The 23,376-nt window shown below is 42.4% G+C and overlaps 1 protein-coding gene across 2 annotated transcripts in view; it reads right to left on the reverse strand.

Annotated features, from left to right (window-relative positions):
- The window catches only part of LOC149162409 (chlorophyll synthase, chloroplastic-like), a 195,071-nt gene that overhangs the window by 130,703 nt on the left and 40,992 nt on the right, over positions 1–23,376 (reverse strand). For both annotated transcript variants that reach the window (XM_089437253.1, XM_089437254.1), the window contains exon 4: positions 200–287. In XM_089437253.1, the coding sequence (XP_089293379.1) occupies positions 200–287 (88 nt within the window). The remainder of the gene's footprint in view (positions 1–199; positions 288–23,376) is intronic.

Here is a 23,376-nt window from a genome sequence, read left to right on the forward strand (position 1 = left end):
TATATTCATGCTGTTACAAATCTCTTTACATCATCATTGGTGTTTTTCATAATAGTATATACTACCTTTGAAATTTGTATGTCAAAAAGTTCAAAGGAGTGAGTGGATATATCATAAATAAAACTACATTCAAATGTTCAAAATGGATGCAAAGAGAATAGGTTTGGATCCCAGGAAAAACAAAGTTTGATGCCATCACCAGAAGCGGCAGCACCGCAGACTACTCCCCAGATCAGTGGTGCCCAAGTAACTGGCTTTGTGAGTTGCAAGCGAATCTTCAATTTATCCTGCAAAACAAAATACATAATTGTTAAACTTCCTTTGAACCCAGCAACCTGGCTATTTAATTCCTAGCAGATACACATCTATTGAATAAAAGCACGACTGGGATCCTAACATAAATTATTCAGTGTCAGTAAATAAAACAACCAATCTCACACATGCGCATTACACAGATATTCTGCTCAACCAGATCAGTTCTAATTAGTATAATATCAAACTATATTCACGCTCCCTTCCTGGGAAAATGGCTCATTGAGGAACTTACATGTTGAGAAATCATGTTGCTTGCATATTAGGGTAGATTTCTCTTACATGGTAATACTTCTGAATGTTTGTTGGCTTCTTATTAAATTTATATTCTTCTTTCATCAAGCAATTACCAAAATGAACAAAACATGAAAATCACAAGAGATAGAGAACACAAGAAATTAGGCTCCAAGCCAACGCAAAACCCCACAAGGGGGAAAACCCTAAAACCTCTTCTTCTTATAGAATCAGATCAAAGTGAGAAATCCAAAACCCAAGACTAATACAAGAATCCAACCTCCAAGATGCCAAGTCAAGCCATCCAAATTCTGCTGCGTTTAGTCCATGAATAATTCTTTCAATCAGCCATAAATCTGTCCTTCTGAAGCTTGCATCATACACTCATCACCACAGAGAGAAATACATATTACTGCATTACTGTCACTGAACTTGCACCACAGAACTCACATAACAGAGGTGTGTCACCATAGAACTTGCATCACATAGATACAGAACTCGCATAACAGAATTGTGTCACCACAGAATTCGCATCACAGAAGTGTGTCACCACAGAATTCGCATTGCAGAGGCACAGAACTCATATCATTCCACAGAAGGTACAGGAAATTTGCATCTTTGCACAGAAGGTATCACAGGTTTCACAGAGGATAGACATCTGAATTCTTCTATCCACGGATGACCACCGAAATTGCTTGCCATTTGGTGGAGGATGTATGCCAAGATATAGTTGTTTTCATATGCGAATATACATGTCTTTTGAGTGACCCGACTTGGTTTCTTGAGGTGAGTTGACCCAAATTATATTTTTGTAAATTCTTTTCCTTTTTCTTCACAAGAAGTCCAAATAGGAATTTGACTCAATAAATCCTAGAAGCACAAAGAGCATGCTTTGACTAGAAAAGAATAATAATTTAGTTTTCCTCCTTTTGTTTTTGCAATAAATTTATATGGATACAAGTACAAAGATAATTATGTGTTGATTTTTGGTAGCATCGGATGTTCTCTAGCAATGAAATTTGGTGGAGAGGCTAAGGCACATGAGATCTCCAAGACCTAAAAATCGTTTGGAGAAATTCCACCCGGATGAGATATTAAAATAATTAATATTTTTAATAAGTTCTAAGTTTAAACTTAGGAAAATTAAAATATTAATGTTTATTAATATAATATGGGTGAGAAAGTTCTAAATAACGAGGATCAAGCCAAATCTAATCGTAGCCGTTGATTAGGGACTTAATCTCGGCCGTTGAATTGTCAACAGGAAAAGTATTAAAGGAGGCTTTATTGAAATTTCTAAGTCTGACCCATTAGAAATTCTTCTTGCATTATCTGGTTTATTTCACCTACTTGTTTATTTCTTAACAAGATATTTAACCATATAAATACTGAAAATAAACACAAATGCAGTCTCAACTCATCTACAGATCATCAACTGAAATAACAAACAAACACACAAGGGACACCGTTATTTTTGGACAATCATCCCCAGAAAAACCCAACTTGGGAAACCTGGTGCAGCAGTTCTGAGCAGTGTTGAAAATATCGATATCGGCAAAATATCGGTGAGGGTCCAGAAAACATCTTATCGACAATATCGGCAAAATATTGGCAAATATCGGCAAGCATAAAAAATGCATAATATATTCATTTTTTTCAGATTTTTAAACATATAAAACAATAACAACATGAAATAAACACATTGACACATAAATATGAAGAAAGCACTGATATATATGATGTCAACTAGAAATGATACATCAAAGGCGATACCAAATCTTGCTAATCCCTGATAATTGTCCATTCAAGGACTCAAATGTGGAGAACCAATACAAAATAACATCACATATATAAAAGTATCTCATCCTCATGAGTTATATGTAGCATAACAAATAAAACTAGCAGCTATCTATCTGAAATCACTGCCATCTCCCACTTTTACGGGAAAACATGATAGGTTGTTTGCCAAGCCTGCCCCTAGTAGTAGAAGGCGCTGGCCCTGCCTCTGCACCTAATGTCAAATAATGAGTGCTAGGTATGGAGTTGTGCTGATCCAGGTGGATGTTGGTGGCCACCCACCAACCCATTTGGACCCCCACAACTGTCTCCTTCAGCATTTTCAGTTTCCTTAATTGTAGCACAGTTTACTATTTTTAGCAGTTTTTCGGGTCCTGAACTTCCGGAGCTGTTTTGAGGCCCTAAACGACGTTTTTTTTGGAATTCTGGGGCGACCGAGCCCTATGTTGCCTCCCAAAGTGTTAGTACTCGGATAGATCTTTCTAACGAGCTATCGTACGCGTCAAACGGAGATCGTATGCCAAAGTTACGACCCCGGGAAATTGATGTACCAATTTACCCAAACGGGGCCCACAATTTGGCGTTTCATCTTCTAGGGTTAGGTTTCGGTATGTGAAGGGTTTTCCATTGTTTCTCAACAATAAATAGGCCTTCGAGCCTCATTGTAATACAGTTCGGAACAGTTCAGAGGCATGTAGCCGCACATCTCTTCTCAGAGATAGCTACCATCGCCCTAGCTGGTTTCTCTCCATTTCTATTTGTAAGCATATTTCAGTATTTTACAGTAATGAAATGAAGTATTATTTCCGCTGCATATCTGTGTTTATGGTTATTGCCTCTCTGTATTTATGGTTATCTCTGTAATCTATTGCGTTCCTGTTTAAATCCGGATCAGTGGTATCAGAGCGGTCTGCTTTTTCTCTGTTTTTCTTTGCATGTCCCCAACGAGGTCAGGGTATAAGGAGTTAGGGCTTGAACTGGTCGAACCTTTGCAAGACCAGCCTCGAAAATCCCGACGGCCTCCCATGGCGGACGAGAAGAAAGACGAGGGGGCAGGAGATCCTATCAAAATCTTGCTCGAAGAAGCGCTCGAGCGGCAAAGGAACGCGATGATGGATAGCTTTGCGCAGATCCTTCAGCGGCTACCTAGAGGCGACGCATCGGCTTCAAACAGCGACTCTAGAAATGCCACACCCTTCAAGGTACAAGTTAATTTTGAAATCCCCATATTCGAGGGTCAAATAGACGCAGATGCCGTAGATAAATGGTTAAATCTGCTCGATGGGTATTTTTCTGTTCATGAATTTTCAAGTCGGGAAAAGATTGTTTTTGCCCTTCTCAAAGCAGCCCCCCACGTCAAGGACTGGTGGGAAACCTACTGCGAGCAGAAGGATGAAAGTACAGGCTCACTATTTTCGGCCGCACCCACTTGGAATGACTTTCGGGATGCCATCAAGGAGCAGTACTACCCTGTCGGAAGCTATGAGGACAAATACATCAAATGGACCACACTGTGGCAGGGACGAGACCAAGATGTGCCAGAGTTCACAAACATTTTTCATACCCTTCGCACACAGTTGGGTATCAAAGATTCTGAGCTGCATCTAGTACTCAAATACCGCGGCTGCCTACACAGATACATCCAGGAAGAGATGGTGTTCTTGAACATCTCCTCACTCGGCACAGCATACCGATACGCTGTCAAAATCGAGCAAAAGTTCAAACAGAAGAAGCGAGACTTTGGATCTGCAAATCCGAAGCCCAAAGGACAAAGCCAAGGCGGGGTGACCCAAGACAACCCGTCAAAGCCGCAAGAAAAGAACAACACCATGAAGCCGAAGAAGGACACAGGGAAGTGGTGTGAGTTCCACAAGAGTCCCACTCATAACACAAGTGAGTGTCGGACCAAGCAGTCACTGGTGGCCGAGTTGAAGGCTTCCGAATCAGATGCATGTTTCGATCCTGAGCCAGAACCCGACAAGGGGAATGGAAAAGGGAAGCAGATCATTGATGCGGATCCCAGCGCCACTGTTGCCACTGCCAAGATCAAGAAAAATGAGCCCGAAGATCCAGAGGAGGGGGAGCGTCTTTTCCACTCACAGATGTGGGTGAAGGGTTCACCGCTGCGATTCATTGTCGACAGTGGTAGCCAAAAGAACCTGGTTTCAGCAGAGGTCGTGAAGCGGTTGGGCCTACCGACTACACCACACCCGCAGCCGTACAGTATCGGGTGGCTTCACGAAGGACGAGATCTGAAAGTTCGCCAGCAGTGTCGCCTTCCCTACAGCATCAAGCCCTTCACAGACGAGGTATTGTGTGATGTTACACCCCTGGATGTTTGTGATGTACTATTAGGCCAGCCATACTTGTGGAGGCGACATGCTGTGTATGAGTCAAGGCCTCGTGGTGTCATTATTTCTTTGAATAATTCATTATACAGGATACCAGAGGTAGCCCCACCTACTGCCACATCCTTGATCACTACCAAGAAAGGCAGCAAGCTCATATCACAGACCAGAAAATTCATTTGTCTGGTTCACTCCCAAAATAAGGGGAAGATCGTTGCTACATCCATGACCCCTGCAAAGGGTTCCTACACGCAGCAGCAGCAACAAAGGGATACGGTCATGACAGAACACAGGAACAACTTCTCCTCACCCACAGGGGTACCACATAAGTTTCAGGTGGGCAACAAAGTTTGGTTACATCTGCAGAAAGAACGCCTTACAAGAGCCCATCAGAAGCTCCGACCACTTCGACATGGTCCTCACAGCAGTACCAAGGCTATGGGCAACAATGCTTTGAAGCACAGCATTCCTCCATTCCTTCGCTTGCACCGAGTATTCAATGTGGACCATCGTCGACCATGCTTTCCACCATCACTGGACACATCAGAGATTGCAGGACAAGTTCAGCAGATGGAGGAACTCAACGCAATGGGGACCATTGCTTCCTAAGGGGGGAGGAATGATCCAGGTGGATGTTGGTGGCCACCCACCAACCCATTTGGACCCCCACAACTGTCTCCTTCAGCATTTTCAGTTTCCTTAATTGTAGCACAGTTTACTATTTTTAGCAGTTTTTCGGGTCCTGAACTTCCGGAGCCGTTTTGAGGCCCTAAACGACGTTTTTTTTGGAATTCTGGGGCGACCGAGCCCTATGTTGCCTCCCAAAGTGGTAGTACTCGGATAGATCTTTCTAACGAGCTATCGTACGCGTCAAACGGAGATCGTATGCCAAAGTTACGACCCCGGGAAATTGATGTACCAATTTACCCAAACGGGGCCCACAATTTGGCGTTTCATCTTCTAGGGTTAGGTTTCGGTATGTGAAGGGTTTTCCATTGTTTCTCAACAATAAATAGGCCTTCGAGCCTCATTGTAATACAGTTCGGAACAGTTCAGAGGCATGTAGCCGCACATCTCTTCTCAGAGATAGCTACCATCGCCCTAGCTGGTTTCTCTCCATTTCTATTTGTAAGCATATTTCAGTATTTTACAGTAATGAAATGAAGTATTATTTCCGCTGCATATCTGTGTTTATGGTTATTGCCTCTCTGTATTTATGGTTATCTCTGTAATCTATTGCGTTCCTGTTTAAATCCGGATCAGTGGTATCAGAGCGGTCTGCTTTTTCTCTGTTTTTCTTTGCATGTCCCCAACGAGGTCAGGGTATAAGGAGTTAGGGCTTGAACTGGTCGAACCTTTGCAAGACCAGCCTCGAAAATCCCGACGGCCTCCCATGGCGGACGAGAAGAAAGACGAGGGGGCAGGAGATCCTATCAAAATCTTGCTCGAAGAAGCGCTCGAGCGGCAAAGGAACGCGATGATGGATAGCTTTGCGCAGATCCTTCAGCGGCTACCTAGAGGCGACGCATCGGCTTCAAACAGCGACTCTAGAAATGCCACACCCTTCAAGGTACAAGTTAATTTTGAAATCCCCATATTCGAGGGTCAAATAGACGCAGATGCCGTAGATAAATGGTTAAATCTGCTCGATGGGTATTTTTCTGTTCATGAATTTTCAAGTCGGGAAAAGATTGTTTTTGCCCTTCTCAAAGCAGCCCCCCACGTCAAGGACTGGTGGGAAACCTACTGCGAGCAGAAGGATGAAAGTACAGGCTCACTATTTTCGGCCGCACCCACTTGGAATGACTTTCGGGATGCCATCAAGGAGCAGTACTACCCTGTCGGAAGCTATGAGGACAAATACATCAAATGGACCACACTGTGGCAGGGACGAGACCAAGATGTGCCAGAGTTCACAAACATTTTTCATACCCTTCGCACACAGTTGGGTATCAAAGATTCTGAGCTGCATCTAGTACTCAAATACCGCGGCTGCCTACACAGATACATCCAGGAAGAGATGGTGTTCTTGAACATCTCCTCACTCGGCACAGCATACCGATACGCTGTCAAAATCGAGCAAAAGTTCAAACAGAAGAAGCGAGACTTTGGATCTGCAAATCCGAAGCCCAAAGGACAAAGCCAAGGCGGGGTGACCCAAGACAACCCGTCAAAGCCGCAAGAAAAGAACAACACCATGAAGCCGAAGAAGGACACAGGGAAGTGGTGTGAGTTCCACAAGAGTCCCACTCATAACACAAGTGAGTGTCGGACCAAGCAGTCACTGGTGGCCGAGTTGAAGGCTTCCGAATCAGATGCATGTTCCGATCCTGAGCCAGAACCCGACAAGGGGAATGGAAAAGGGAAGCAGATCATTGATGCGGATCCCAGCGCCACTGTTGCCACTGCCAAGATCAAGAAAAATGAGCCCGAAGATCCAGAGGAGGGGGAGCGTCTTTTCCACTCACAGATGTGGGTGAAGGGTTCACCGCTGCGATTCATTGTCGACAGTGGTAGCCAAAAGAACCTGGTTTCAGCAGAGGTCGTGAAGCGGTTGGGCCTACCGACTACACCACACCCGCAGCCGTACAGTATCGGGTGGCTTCACGAAGGACGAGATCTGAAAGTTCGCCAGCAGTGCCGCCTTCCCTACAGCATCAAGCCCTTCACAGACGAGGTATTGTGTGATGTTACACCCCTGGATGTTTGTGATGTACTATTAGGCCAGCCATACTTGTGGAGGCGACATGCTGTGTATGAGTCAAGGCCTCGTGGTGTCATTATTTCTTTGAATAATTCATTATACAGGATACCAGAGGTAGCCCCACCTACTGCTACATCCTTGATCACTACCAAGAAAGGCAGCAAGCTCATATCACAGACCAGGAAATTCATTTGTCTGGTTCACTCCCAAAATAAGGGGAAGATCGTTGCTACATCCATGACCCCTGCAAAGGGTTCCTACACGCAGCAGCAGCAACAAAGGGATACGGTCATGACAGAACACAGGAACAACTTCTCCTCACCCACAGGGGTACCACATAAGTTTCAGGTGGGCAACAAAGTTTGGTTACATCTGCAGAAAGAACGCCTTACAAGAGCCCATCAGAAGCTCCGACCACTTCGACATGGTCCTCACAGCAGTACCAAGGCTATGGGCAACAATGCTTTGAAGCACAGCATTCCTCCATTCCTTCGCTTGCACCGAGTATTCAATGTGGACCATCGTCGACCATGCTTTCCACCATCACTGGACACATCAGAGATTGCAGGACAAGTTCAGCAGATGGAGGAACTCAACGCAATGGGGACCATTGCTTCCTAAGGGGGGAGGAATGATCCAGGTGGATGTTGGTGGCCACCCACCAACCCATTTGGACCCCCACAACTGTCTCCTTCAGCATTTTCAGTTTCCTTAATTGTAGCACAGTTTACTATTTTTAGCAGTTTTTCGGGTCCTGAACTTCCGGAGCCGTTTTGAGGCCCTAAACGACGTTTTTTTTGGAATTCTGGGGCGACCGAGCCCTATGTTGCCTCCCAAAGTGTTAGTACTCGGATAGATCTTTCTAACGAGCTATCGTACGCGTCAAACGGAGATCGTATGCCAAAGTTACGACCCCGGGAAATTGATGTACCAATTTACCCAAACGGGGCCCACAATTTGGCGTTTCATCTTCTAGGGTTAGGTTTCGGTATGTGAAGGGTTTTCCATTGTTTCTCAACAATAAATAGGCCTTCGAGCCTCATTGTAATACAGTTCGGAACAGTTCAGAGGCATGTAGCCGCACATCTCTTCTCAGAGATAGCTACCATCGCCCTAGCTGGTTTCTCTCCATTTCTATTTGTAAGCATATTTCAGTATTTTAAAGTAATGAAATGAAGTATTATTTCCGCTGCATATCTGTGTTTATGGTTATTGCCTCTCTGTATTTATGGTTATCTCTGTAATCTATTGCGTTCCTGCTTAAATCTGGATCATGTGCTCTCCTATATCTATAGTAGATGGTGTTGATGCTGATGCTCCCACAGTGTCCTCCTCCTCCTCCTCCTGCTCCGAAGAAGAAGATTGCTCCTCCGAAGAGTCCTCCTCCTCTTACTGCCCCTGTTCTAATGGATCATCTGGATCTAACCATGAAGGTGACTCCTCCAAGATGGGCTCCTCAGACTCCACCCTCCACTCAAACAATACATCAATATTGTCTAAGGAAATGGCATCTGGATCCATTCGTGTTTCTATTTGCCTCACTCGAAGTCGGATGATGTAATGCACATACACTAAATCATCGAGGTGTGCAAACTCCAACCTATAAGAGTGTCAAAAAAACTAATGAGTCTTGACTCTTGACTCTTGACACTTGAAGGTCACAAATTAAAAATTAAAAATTACAATAAGTGTAATTGCTCAACTGAAGGCTGGAGCTCAAAGTTATACATGTTGCGTTTTTTTGCGTGTATTTTCTCAAATACACTCCAATTGCACTCACACCCTGAAGAGCTACATGTTTGACTCAAGATTCTTATGGCCAATTTCTGCAAATTTGGTGCCCTTGCACCATAGCTTTGCCACCAAATATCTACAACAAAATAAAGAAATAAAAAATTCAAAAACTTAAAACATAATTAAACTTTCAAATAAAAGTTACATAATTGAATTTAAAAAAAAAGGAATTATAAGTAAGGAAATTCTAAATTGAAAATTCTAATTTCTAATGAGTGATGACTTGTCACTTACGTGGCATGAAGAGAGTCATTTCCCTAATAGCATCATCAAAGCCAAATAGGCCAACACAATCCCGATAAAACTGTATCTCGTGATTGATTTTGCTACGAAACTCAGGATCAGGTACCATCCTATGAATACAGGAATGGAGCCCTTCCATCACCTCGTCATCAAAATCAAAGCCACATTTGTATGAAAATGCAGGGTTGAGGAAGAGTGTTGCTGCATGAATGGGTCGATGAAGCATCCCTGTCCACCGACTATCAATCACATCCCATAACATCATATGCCTATCAAGGCCAGCAGAACCCTTGTCTGCATAATAAGAACGAATGGCCTCCTTGGCCCTATCCATGGCCTCATACAAATAAGCCATTGCAAGCTTCTCTCCATCTACCAATTTGAGAACCTTTACTATAGGTTCACTAACTAAGCATGCTTCTTCTACTCCACGCCAAAACATCTCAGAGTACACCATTTTTGCAATGGCTTTCCCGTCCTGTCTCCTGCTGTATCTACAATTACGCCAGTCATCAGACACAAACATTTGCTTCAACTCGAACTGACATCGAAGCAAAGACTGAAGAGTAATAAAGTTTGTGGCAAAATGTGTGATCGCAAAACGCCGCAACTCCTTGTTTCTAGTGAACTTCCTCATGAGGCTAAGAACAAAAGCATGGTTATAAATAAACTTGGGGATGCTCCTAGCCATATCAATCGCCTCCATGATGAAGGAGAGTTTCCCCATATCCTCAAGCAACAAATCGAGACAATGTGTTGCACACGGAGTCCAAAACAATGTGCGATGCCTCTCCATAAGCATCTTGCCGGCAGACACATAATTAGCTGCATTGTCTGTTATGACTTGCACCACATTCTGCACACCAATTTCTCGAATGAACCCATCTAACAATTCACATATCATCGTTGCATCTTTGATATGTTCTGATGCATCCACTGATTTAATAAACATGGTACCTTTAGGACAATGTACCAAGAAATTTATAAGGGTCTTACCCTTCCTATCTGTCCAACCATCAGACATCACTGTGCATCCAATAACTTCCCATGTTTTTTTCAACTCCGCCAATCTAGAGTTGATGTCCTGCTTTTCTGCTTGAAGAATTGGCCCCCGCAACTCCTCATATGTAGCACTTTTGTACCCTGGGCCCACAACAGCAATAGCATCACACATTGGCTACCAAAATGGATTGGTTTTGGTGATGCTGAGAGGTAAGTCGCTCCAGAAAAGACACCTCCCCATGACTCTATCTGCTTCTTGCTTCTCCTTTTTTTTAACAAGTGATTTTATGCCAGGTTGTGATCCATGTCCTGTTCGTGGAACAAAAAATGATGACCTCGCACTAGTAGTAGCAGGTGATGCTGTGGAGCCCCTCCCACTACCCTCAGCATCAAAATCATGAGAAGATATCCCTAAAGATCTACCTGCACGTTCAGCCTTGTTTCTTTCTGTCTCTTCCTTCTTTCTATCTTTTTCATCAATTGCCTCAAGAGCTTTTTGTATAAATTCCGGACTAGAAACTGTACAAATCCCAACATCATGTCCAGTGAGTCTAGCCAGATGATATTTCAATCGTGTAACCCCTCCTGTCATCCTGGTCCCACACAATTTGCATGTAAGATATGCCCGATTTGTCCCACCATCAGGCTCCCCATACTCCCAAAATGGGTCCAAGGCTTTTGGCATATTTAATTTTGTAGTGAGCTAACTCAAACCTAGGGCACCAAAAAAGAAATTTGGAATTCATAAATAATAACCACATCATTTTACAAAATATTTGTTTTGCTACATTATTTGCAATGTGAATTTAATGCAAAACCATAAATGACAATAAGAGGGTGCATTTGAAAGTTTCAAAAAAAAAATGGAGTTTGCTCTCCAAATATGAAGAAAACCCTTGCATTTGCTCATGAGCATGAAAATCATAGCAAATGGAAAAAAAAAAACAAGCAAAATGATTGTAGGCAAATAGGCAAGCAAGAATAATCCTAAAACTATCAAAAAATTCATTAACATAGGGGTTTATTTGAACATACCTGTTAATGGAAGAAATGAAATTGTCTCACTGTTCTTCAATCTTAGATCAACAAAATCTTCATTGTTGGTGGCGATAATGGTTATTCAACACTCAAACCCTCCTTGGCAGCGAGCACATAGCTCTCCCCTTCCTTCTCCAGCAATCAGAAATGAAAATGATTGAAAAACAAAAACAAAATTGGCCTTTTCTAGCCGCGGCAGCATTTTTTGCCGTTGCCCGGCGATATTTTAGATCGTAGCGCAATATTTCCCCGAGATATCGTCGATATTTTGAAAATATCGCGATATTTTCGGGGAGACAGAATATCGCGATATTTCCTCGGCGATATCTCGTCTCCCCGAAAATATCACGATATTTCCGAATATCGACGATATTGTCTTCACTGGTTCTGAGGGTTTTATTATTAAGTAGCTTTCTTGAGTACAACTAGGGTGCCAAACTAGCTCACCCAACAGAGAAATCAATCTGGCAGTAATACCTCTCTTCGGAAGCAGATATTCAGCAAGTCTGCTCCACAAAAATCTCTCTGATGCTTCTCTGAAGCTCTGCATCAACCCTCCTGGCCTCTGCGTCACCCTGAAGCCCCCTGCATCAGCCTTCTGCTGCTCTACGCCAGCTCTCTGGCCCTCTGCATCACCCACGCAGGCCCTGCTAGCCTCTGCGCAGTCACTCTGGCCCTCTGCGTGGCTCCTGTTGGCTCTGCGTAGCCTCCTCTGTCTCTGTGCTGGTCTTTCGGTACTATATCTACCTCTCTGCTATGCACTCACTGCCCCTCGCTGCAACTCAGATCACTTGTTCGATTTCTCTCAGCAAACCCCACTCCAAAAAATCGAACTGACTGATCAATCTTGGTGTATCTCCAACTGACCCTCAAGCCTCCTCTTATACTTTTTCTGTTGAGCCTTCAACGGCCGAGATTAAATCTCTAATCAATGGCTAAGATCATATTTGGTTTGATCCATGTCATTTAGAACCTTCTCACTCAGTTTTATATTAATACCCATTAATATTTTTATTTTCCTAAGTTTAGACTTAGGAACCCATTAAAAATATTAAATATTTTAATATCTCTCTAATCGTGTGGAATTTCCCCAAACCATTTCTAGGTCTTGGAGATCTCATGTGCTTTAGCCTCTCCACCAATTTTCATGGCTAGAGCACATTTGATGCTACCCCAAATCAACACTCCCTCTTAGCAAGGAATGTGCTCTAGTAATGCTCCACCACTGAACATCACCCTGATCGTCCAGCACCGTTACCTGTGTTGATGCTTCGCCTGCTGCCCAACATCATCTGCACTGCTACCTCCTGTAATGCTACCCATGGCTCTGCCACTGCCACTGCTACATCTATAATGCAGCTCCCTCTGCATTTGTACTATTGTTGGTCCTTCCTCCCAACACTACATCTACACTGCAGCTCTCTCTCATCATGCTACATCGTGCTTCCCATAGCAATAACATTGCTACTGCTGCACTACAACTCAGTTACTGAGAAGTAGGTAACTGATCTACCCAACTACTGACATCCTTGTCAGGCTAGAAGCCCTCCTGATGTTGAAGCTCCCACTGTTGCTATCCTATGCTCCCTCTGCTGCCTCTGTGCTACTGCAACAACTATGTGCCTCTCGCACTGTTGCAAACACCTTTATGCCTTCCTGCACTGCTGCAACCTCCTCTATGCCTCTCGCACTGTTGCAACCCTCATTGCGCTGCTACAGATCCCTGCACTCTAGCATTGTTCTGCCGCTCCATCCGCATCTTGATTCTACCGACATCCATCATCCTGCAACTATCACTCGGGGCTCCGTAGTCGAATATGATCGAAGAGTTTGGGTACCACAAGAATTCTGCCCCACATCTCTTGTAGTCCTCCTGACTACAGCTCGATGACTCCCCACCTCTTCTCTAGAGGTGCATGAGCACTCATGGCACAGTCGTCATCCATCTCGACTTCTTCCTTTGCCTTTGCTGGAGCTGCCTCGGAGTCAGAAGCTTCTCCCTTACTCTTCTTCCTGGGACACTAAATTGCATAATCACCCAGCTCCCCACAATGGAATCACTTTATCTTGGAGATGTTCTTCTTCTTTCTCTTCCCCTGTTGTCCCGCAGATGCCAAAGCCGCATCCTCCTCCTCCTCTTTCTTGAATCGACCTACTTTACTGCTACTTCCCGCCTTGGTCAGCTATCTGATCTCTTCTTGGCGAAGAGTTGCCCACATCTCTTCCCATCCTGGAAGATTTGCTTTGGACAAATGTCTCCCACTCCTCGGAGACTACATTTAGAACGATCCTCACCATGAACTCTTGATCTGGCATGGCCCCTATGGAAGTAAGTTGGTCCCGAACCTCCTGCAACCTGCTGAGGTATAGATCTATCTGCTCCCCCTTTTGCATCTGATACGACGTCAACTGATTCTCCAGTAGCATCTTCTTCTGCATGGAAGTGCCTTGACACAATGTTGTCAAGGCATCCCACATCTCTTTTGTCTTGTTCTTCTCGGCAATATGGTGAACTACATGATCCTTGACACCATCAAGAATTATGCACTTTGCCTTGGCCATTGCATCCTCATACCTTTCGTTATCAATTGGGTCGACTGGGATAGCCACGATTCTCAAGGCGAAGGCCTGATGCGATGCCTATCTAGAATACACAGGATCTTGGCCTTCTAGATGACAAAGTTGGATGCCCCGTCCAACCTATCCTGATCCCTCAGTCTGTTCATTGACAACTCCGCTCTTCTCTTCGACTCCCTCTGAGTCTAGACTTCCCTCCTGGAAGTTCTCTCTTAGACTCCCTCTGAGTCTTGATTTCCCTCCTGGAAATCCTCTCCTCGACTCCCTCGAAGTCTAGATTTCCCTTTGGAAACCCTCCTTCCAACTGTCGAATCACTCCTCTCCGATCCCTTTTGCTCCTGCAACACTGATCTGGATTTCTTGGCTAGAAATCCGCCTAGGTAGCAACTCTCTCTACCTTGGTTCTGTCCCGTTAGGTACTGTTTTGCTTTGACAGCAACAGCGCCCCACCAGCTTCACAATCCACAATCCGCCCACAACTCCCTAGACCCCAGCAGCTGAAGAAACTGAGCCTATTAGCTCTGCGCAATCCCAGCAAGGCTGAATCACTCCTCTAGCCAACTGCGTCACTCCTACCTAACTGAGCAGGATGACGTGGCTCTTCGTGAACCTCTTCTGCCTCTTACTGCTTCTGCAATGGCCCTCTCTCTAGCTCTAAATGATGACGCAGGCCCTCTGCATCACTCCTCTGCTGCTTTCTGCTTAAGAACAGCTTCTGTCTCTCAGGACAACTGTTTTTGCTGCTAATTCTTTGATTTAGCTGGTGCCTTCAGCTTTCCTGTGATCTGCAATGTTCTAATACCATGTTAAAATTTCTAAGTCTGACTCGTTAGAAATTCTTCCTGCATTATCTGGTTTATTTCACCTACTTGTTTATTTCTTAATAAGATATTTAACCATATAAATACTGAAAATAAACACAAATGCAGTCTCAACCCATCTACAAATCATCAACTGAAATAACAGACAAACACACAAGGGACACTGTTATTTTTGGACAATCATCCCCAGAAAAACCCAACTTGGGAAACTCGTTGCAGCAATTCTGAGGGTTTTATTATTAAGCGGCTTTCTTGAGTACAACTAGGGTGCCAAACTGGCTCACCCAACAGAAAAGCCAATCTAGCAATAATACCTCTCTTCAGAAGCAGATATTCAGCAAGTCTGCTCCACGAAAATCTCTCTAATGTTTCTCTGAAGCTCTGCATCATCCCTCCTTGCCTCTGTGTCACTTTGAAGCCCCCTACGTCAGCCTTCTGCTGCTCTGCACTGGCTCTCTGGCCCTCTGCGTCACCCATGCAAGCCCTACTAGCCTCTGCACAGTCACTCTAGCCCTTTGCGTGGCTCCTGTTGGCTCTGCGTAGCCTCCTCTGCCTCTGCGCTGGTCTTTCAGCACTATATCTACCTCTCTGCTATGCACTCATTGCCCCTCACTGCAAATCAGATCACTTGTTCGATTTCTCTCAGCAAACCCCGCTCCAAAAAATCGAACTAACTGATCAATCTTGGTGTATCTCCAACTGACCCTCAAGCCTCCTCTTATACTTTTTCTGTTGAGCCTTCAACGGCCGAGATTAAATCTCTAGTCAACAGCGAAGATCAGAATTAGCTTGATCCATGTCATTTAGAACCTTCTCACCCAATTTTATATTAATACCCATTAATATTTTTATTTTCCTAAGTTTAGACTTAGGAACCCATTAAAAATATTAATTATTTTAATATCTCTCTAACCAGGTGGAATTTCCCCAAACCATTTCTGGGTCTTGGAGATCTCATGTGCTTTAGCCTCTCCACCAATTTCCATGGCTAGAGCACATCCGATGCTACCCCAAATCACGGGCTTGAAGGTAAGTTGGAGACACACCAAGAGAGATCAAGAATTCGATTTTCAGGGGTTGGGATTGCTGAGGAAATTGAGTTAGAGATCAGTTGCAGCGAGGGGCAATTCAGCAAGGGATTTCGATCCAAGGCTGAAGAATACATATCAGAGAGGCAGCAAAGTGTCGGAAAAGGCAATGCAGAGCCTAGGAGGGCTAACACAAAGGCTAAGTAGGCCAGCGCAGAGGACACAGAAGTCGTAGAGGCAAACGCAGAGGCTGACGCAGAAATCCGTAGAGGCTGGCGCACCGTAGAGGGCTATAGAGGCTAACGCTGGGCTGAAGAGGCTGCGATGAGGAGGTTTTGTGGGGCAGACTGAGAGCAGATCAGCCGGGAAAGGGTGACGCAGTTCCAGAAGAGTGCTTGGAGTAGCTTTCTGTTAATTTTAGGTATGTTCTATGCTAGAGCAATTTATTTCAATTTTCCAATATCTTTTCCAAATTAGCAATCATATCAGCGTTAAAGTAAACTGCCAATAGAACATAAATATAAATCGCAGAAGATAAGCTAAGACAAGAGGACACAAGATGTGGCACTAGCCAAGGACAAACCCCAATGTGGGGAAACCCTTGATCAATTCTTCTTTTATGTTCTTCAAAGTTCAGCAGAGAAAGTGAGAGAGATAGTACATTTACAATAGAAGTCAACATTTTGACTTTTGATATTTGCATGAAATCAGTTGAAGACATATTGCTTCAACTGATTCTCTAAGGTGACTCCTTCACCTATCATAGTGTTGCCTCTCATCCATTTGCTACACCTTACCGTGTAGCACCATGTTGTACCATCACAGTGTTGGACCTAGATGACTGAGCTGCTCTCATCTGCTCTCATCATCATGTTGCTCTTTACTAACATGCCCATTATGTTGCATCTTCCTTCATCATGCAGCCCTATTCATCATCATGCTGCTCCTTACTTAACATGCCCATTATGCTACATCTTCCTTCATCATTCCTTCCGCTGAGATCATCATGATGCACATTCACATTAGTGCCATCAAGATCAAGTTTGTGAGATCATCTTTTATACCACCATTCACTGAGATATGAGAGTTATATCGAGATCAAGAAATGATCCTATAATTGTCATAAGACTGTAATTAAGAACATATCACGGAGATCATTCCTTGTCATTAATATATACTCATTGATCACCAAGTATAAGTCATATCCTTACAGATCTGACTGGGAGAATGCCGAGATATATTATGAAATCATAGTGATCTTCTATACTATAATAGTTATGCAGAGAACGTAGCCCTTCTGCTTCAAACCCTAACCACTGCTGGCCATTATGCTGAGACTGCTATAGGAATACCACCTGGATCTACTTCATCAATGGTATGCCAAGATTGTAATGTTGCTTCAGTGATGACTGAGATCACCGAGACTGGGAGGAGGCTGAAACTATAACAAGACAGTGAGGAGGCCGAAACTCCATGACTGCGTATAACTGTCTTCATTAACTGTGTATAAGGTGTTTCCATGTCTGCGTATAAAGAGTCTCCATGACTGCGTATGGATGTCTCTATGATCTGCGTATAAGTGTCTTCAAGAACTGCGTATAAGAAGTCTCCATGACTGCGTATTGATGTCTCTATGACCTGCGTATAAGAGTCTTCAAGAACTGCGTATAAGAAGTCTCCATGACTATGTATGGATGTCTCCATGACCTGCGTATAAGTGTCTCCATGAACTGCGTATGGATGTCTCCATGACCTGCGTATATGAGTCTTCATAACTGCGTATAGAGTCTTCATTGACTGCGTGTAAATAGTCTTCATGACAGCGTATAAATGAGTCTGCGTTGGATCATCATACTGTGGCTAGGGCATCATCTGCAGCTAGGGCATTATACACTTAGCCCAACGTATCTTCTTAGTGTCTCTCCTTCACCAAAAACCCAAAGACATGGAGAGGAGGAGATCACATGAAGCGTGTGTCAAAATGACTTCAGGTCCTCTTCTATTTATACTAAAACGTAGATGATAAATAGACATGTCTATTGGGCTTCTGAGCTTACTCAAGTTGTTGGCCGACTTGACAATTTGTCTTATAACACAAATAAATTCATAACTCCATGAATACTTGACGGAATCGGATAATCTTTAGATCAGTCCTACACCTCTCGATGAGAGGGATCCAACAAAAATATCAGCTGCCATAAATAAGATGACCCACATGGAGTTTGGCCCTAGTTGCCAATTTTAACACTTTAGCTGTCCAACACAAGGAACAGCCAGTCACTGTGGGATCGTTCATCCGGTTGCTAATTTGCCGAAATATCTATCTCCGGATAGAGGTACTACTGCCGAAGATATTCTCTGAAGGATGAGCCATTTCTAGCACCTTAGTTGTATTCAAAAATCTGCTCAATAATAAAACCCTCATATATGTTGCCGGTTTTCTCGAATTGGGGTTTTCCGGGGACGATTGTCCAAAAATAACGGTGCCCCTTGTGTTGTCTCAACTTATTTCAGTTGTTGATATGTATATTTGTGAAGGCTGCAATTGTGTTTACTTCAATGTTTATGTATTAAATAACTTGTTAATGTAAAAACAAGTAGGAGATAATAAACCAAACATTGCAGTAGGGGTTTCTGATGTGTCAGATTCAGAAATTTTCACATTATGAAGACTGAACCCAGTTACATTTTCAACACTCCCTCTTAACTAGGGAGGTATTCATAATTTATACAACATAATACAAGGATACTCTCAAATTGAAATATTCTCGTAAGAAGAGTTCGGATTGATAGGCATCACCAACTATCATCATCATAACCAGCATTTTTTATTACAAAATAGCAAGGCGTTGACTTGACAAGCTCTGACTCTCCTCTAGATTAGAGAAAAATGTCGAGAGGCATACATTTGGACACCACCACCGCCTCTCAAGGCACATACCCTATCTGGATGTTCACCAAGTATCTCCTTACAGGACTATTCTTATCCTGGATTCCCAATCTTCAAAGAATATCGGTCCTCCTCAGGACTACTCTTATCTTGGATGCCCTACCCTATCCTCAAAGAGTATCGGCCATCGAGACTACTCCTATCTTAGATACCATTCCTCAAGGAGTATCGGTCCCAGATTCTTATCCAATCCTCCATTCTCCCTACCAGTACCTTCACTAGAATTACGGCTATTAGTCCTGGCCTAGTGCATGACACTTGGAGAATACGGTGTCCATCCTCACTCCCTTTCAACCAAGGAGGAAATCCTTACTCCCTCTCAACCAGGGAGACATAACCACAAGCCTCGTCTTGTCGCATTTATCAGCTACTTGTTCTTCCGCAGAGATCTACTTATAACTTGTACGGCTTACATCACATCATACTAAGCTTCGACCTTCTTGGACCTTTGTCAATCTTCACATAGCTATATCATGTCATCCAAACATCTTATGGAGCCAAACTCTTTCATTGTTGATCACACAAGCCTCCTTAATCTTCATTTTCATCCTTTTACTTAAATTTTTAACATGACCATGAAATGACTCAGGATGTTTGAGAGTGGTTCCAACCTCATTGGATTTCATATGGAGAAAGTAGAATTTTAGATCTCATTCAAAATCCACCAGACTTATCAGTTTTTCAGCATTTCGGGATTGGGGGGATTGCAATGTTTCCATTGGATTTTGTCATGTACTAGCGTATGGAACTTGTATTTAATAAAGAGCACCAATCCCTCTATGTACCTTAATGTTAGTGACATTGGTTGTTGAACTGCTCTATCATGACCCTATTGTCGCCCAGATTGTACAAGCACCGCAAGAATCGCTCAGGGAGGGGGTTGTCACTCTGATCCCCACCCACACCGTTCGAGTTGTCTCCCAACAACAAGCTATGGGTGGTAGTCCCTATGGAATGAGGTGAAAGAAAACAAGTTGGAAACCAACTTGTTTGGGAGACACGGATGAGTGGCCTAGTTACTTGGTTAAATTTAGCAAGATTAATGATTAGATTATATTTTAAGTATGATACCAATGCCTTAATGGAGTAATAATTCTTGCTTATGATAAATTAAAAAAACCAAGTGATAGGATGGACACCCGTTCTTGAATGATTAACTAACCTATATGATATGCAAGTCCTAGGACCTATGTGAGGTGCAGTGATCTTGGTTGATTTAAATTATATGCCTAATCTAAGTATGGCCTTCCCTGGCTCCAAAGTAGGTTATGGAAAGGAGGCCAATAGGAAGCAGGCTAGGGCCTGATTAACGATACCTTTAGTTGTGCTCCTATCACCCGATGCCTCCGACGCTGCAGAGATTGTGGCTCTGATGACTGCAAGGTCATAGTCTTAACCACCGACGAGTTGTCAAGCCCCTCAAGCTAGGTGAGAAGGGTTCCCTAGATTTATATCAACCTAGCTTATGCGAAGAGGTAAGTTTTAATGCAATCTAGATCTAGGATGCTTATGCAACGATAATGACTGAAATTATCTTGAGTTAGGATTGTTTGAGATACTTAAGTACTTAGTGTGAATTGTCTTAAAGCAAAGAGTAATTAACAATTATTGAGATAACAATCTTAACAAGATAAATGGTAAAAAGATACAAGTGCAAACTCACAAAGCTATAAGATGCCAATGTTCAACAATACCCAATACTTCAGATGAGCCAAATTATCTTAATGGAAAATAAGTTTTAATGCAATCTAGATCTAGGATGCTTATGCAACGATAATGACTAAAATTATCTTGAGTTAGGATTGTTTGAGATACTTAAGTACTTAGTGTGAATTGTCTTAAAGCAAAGAGTAATTAACAATTATTGAGATAACAATCTTAACAAGATAAATGGTAAAAAGATACAAGTGCAAACTCACAAAGCTATAAGATGCCAATGTTCAACAATACCCAATACTTCAGATGAGCCAAATTATCTTAATGGAAAATTAGATACCCAAATTCAATCACATCAACAAGATACCAATATGACCAAGAGACTTATTGCCAAGACAATTTATGGTTTCAAGTATTTATAGGTGAGTGAGCACAATGTTAGCCACTTTCACAATATTAATACTAGGAACAAGTAACGAAATGTGAAGATACTTAGGCACTTTATGTTCCAATCATCATTTTATGAGAACAAGTGGTTGTTAGGACAGCAGTTAAACAAGTTATAACAGCAGTAAGTAAATATCAATTTATCAATGTTTGTGTTTGCCCAATGTCACAAAAATTAACCCAACCACCAAATAACTTGACAAACTTGAAAAATCAAGAAGTGCTAGCCTCTTTAAGATATTTCCAGAAATATTTCAGACCTGATATGTTTATTTCAGCAGTAAGTAAATGACAAAACAACAAGCTCGCAATGCCAAAGGCAATGCCCAAAATGCTCAAAAAATAGTAAAAAATTTACAAACTTGAAAAAATCAAATTTTAGGGCTTTTATATGGTCTGATTCAGAAAATTTTAGATCTGATCTATTTATTACACCAGAGAATAACTAACAGATCAACAAGTTAATGAAACTACAATCAATGTCCAAAACAACTAAAAAATAGGAAAATTTCACTGTAACTGAAAATTTTGAGTTTTTGACCCTTTTTAAGTGTATGCTTCAGAAATTTCAGATCTGAAATTTTCAGTTATGCAGTAAATTCCAGCAAGCATAAAAATAGATCTAGGCTATATCTAGGGTGCCCAAGTGGCCAAAATTCATAAAAATGAAAATTTTGCAATTTTAAACAATTTTGACCATGTAGCATGTGATTTTAGGGCCTAATTATTACTGATCTAACTGTTGTAATAAAACAGAGATAAAACTAGGGTTTAGAGGTCAAACCCTAGGCCTCAAGCCTTGTAGAAGCACTTGCCCAAGTGGCTCAAAAATTTTGGATGAAGATGCCACTTGAAAATCATAATTTTGGAGACCCTAAACCTGCAAAACCACCAAGGAATCAGTCTTAAAAATCTAGATGAGGCTTTTAGGGCAAAAGAGGCCAAGGAGAGGGCAACGCTCGGCCAAGGTCGGTCAGCGTTGGGGGATAAGGAGGCTAGGATGATAGATTTGGGGCTGAAATGGCAAGAGAAGGCCACAAAAGGTCAACGCTGGAGGAGGAAGATGCCCAAGGACTTGACGTTGGGGCAGAGGAGGCTCAACAAGAAGGACATTGAGGGTTTAAGGGTTTAAAAGCCCACGGCAAGCCCCCTAGGGCTTCCGTCTAGCCTTCCAGAGGGAGGCCATGGAAAAAAGGCCACCGCCAGCCCTATAAAGGGCTTAAACCCTCTACGTGGGGGGCTGGAAAGGAGGTCGAGGCCTCTAGGGCTCACAGCCTGCCCTAAAAGGGTCGAAAAAGGATGACACAAGGGCTAAAAGGCTAACGTTGAGGCCTGGAGAGGTCGGATCTGGTCCCGGGAGGCCAGAAAATGAAAACCCTTGTCTCAAAAAAAAATCTTTTTCGAATTTGAATTTTGCTGCAAAATCTTCAGTGAATAGTCCTACAAAATTTCCTATAAACTAGATCTTACCCTCAAGGGCCTAGATCTAGATCTACTTCAACTTGATCCCTTGGTCCAACTTGCAAAAATGAAAATAAAACACCCAAACCCAAAATATATACAAAATACTTTAAAGCCCCAAAACCCAAGTTAGAAAAAATAATTTACAAATTAGGTTTACAAAATTATTTACAAATATACAACGGTTTTGAAAATTTTTAAATTTTGAGAAAAATATTTTTATGGAGTTTTTTCCTTTAATGAATGGCTAAAAATACTTTAAAAACCCCAATGTATACTATAGCCTTGGTGAATGTTTAATCCACCATACAAATATTTGGAATCCAAGCAACAGCGATTCCTGTCCAAGACTGTGAACTTGGAGGCCAAGGATAGATGTACCTGCAAGCACTATGTATTTATCTCAAAATAATCTGTTAGATCACATGGGAAATCAAACCACTTAAAATTAGCCCAAAACTGTCAATAGTATGATTTTATCTCCATCTAATGAAAAAACAAATCTTACCAATATTCAACACAACACAGAGATGTCTGTTGTCAGCACATACTACAAATCAATAAGCAAGAACATCTTGAATTGCACCCCAAAGTCTTTATTATGATAGAAAAATAGTTCCCAGCGGGACAATAGTTACAAAGATGCTTCAGCAACAATTTTCTAACCAAAGATCAAGATGCTAGACTCAAATGACTCTAATTTATAGATTTATCCTCCAAGTGGAAAAATAACGACTAGTTTCTTTGATCATTGTCAAAATAATCTTGGTTGTTGATAAACACTTCAAGATCTTTTAATCTTGGCCCTTGATTTTTTATTTTTGATGAATTTTCGAATTTATCTTTTAATTCCATTTTTATTATCTCAAATTTAATTATTTTGAGCTAATTTCCTCAAAATTTTGACTTTGACTTAACTACCACGGTCCAAAGGTCCAAATTTTCTTGAAATATACAATATTCT

The sequence above is a fragment of the Pinus tabuliformis genome, chromosome 5_2 (genome assembly GCF_031772625.1).
Source record: "Pinus tabuliformis cultivar Carrire ecotype Pingquan chromosome 5_2, CPIR1, whole genome shotgun sequence".
Taxonomy (NCBI): domain Eukaryota; kingdom Viridiplantae; phylum Streptophyta; class Pinopsida; order Pinales; family Pinaceae; genus Pinus; species Pinus tabuliformis.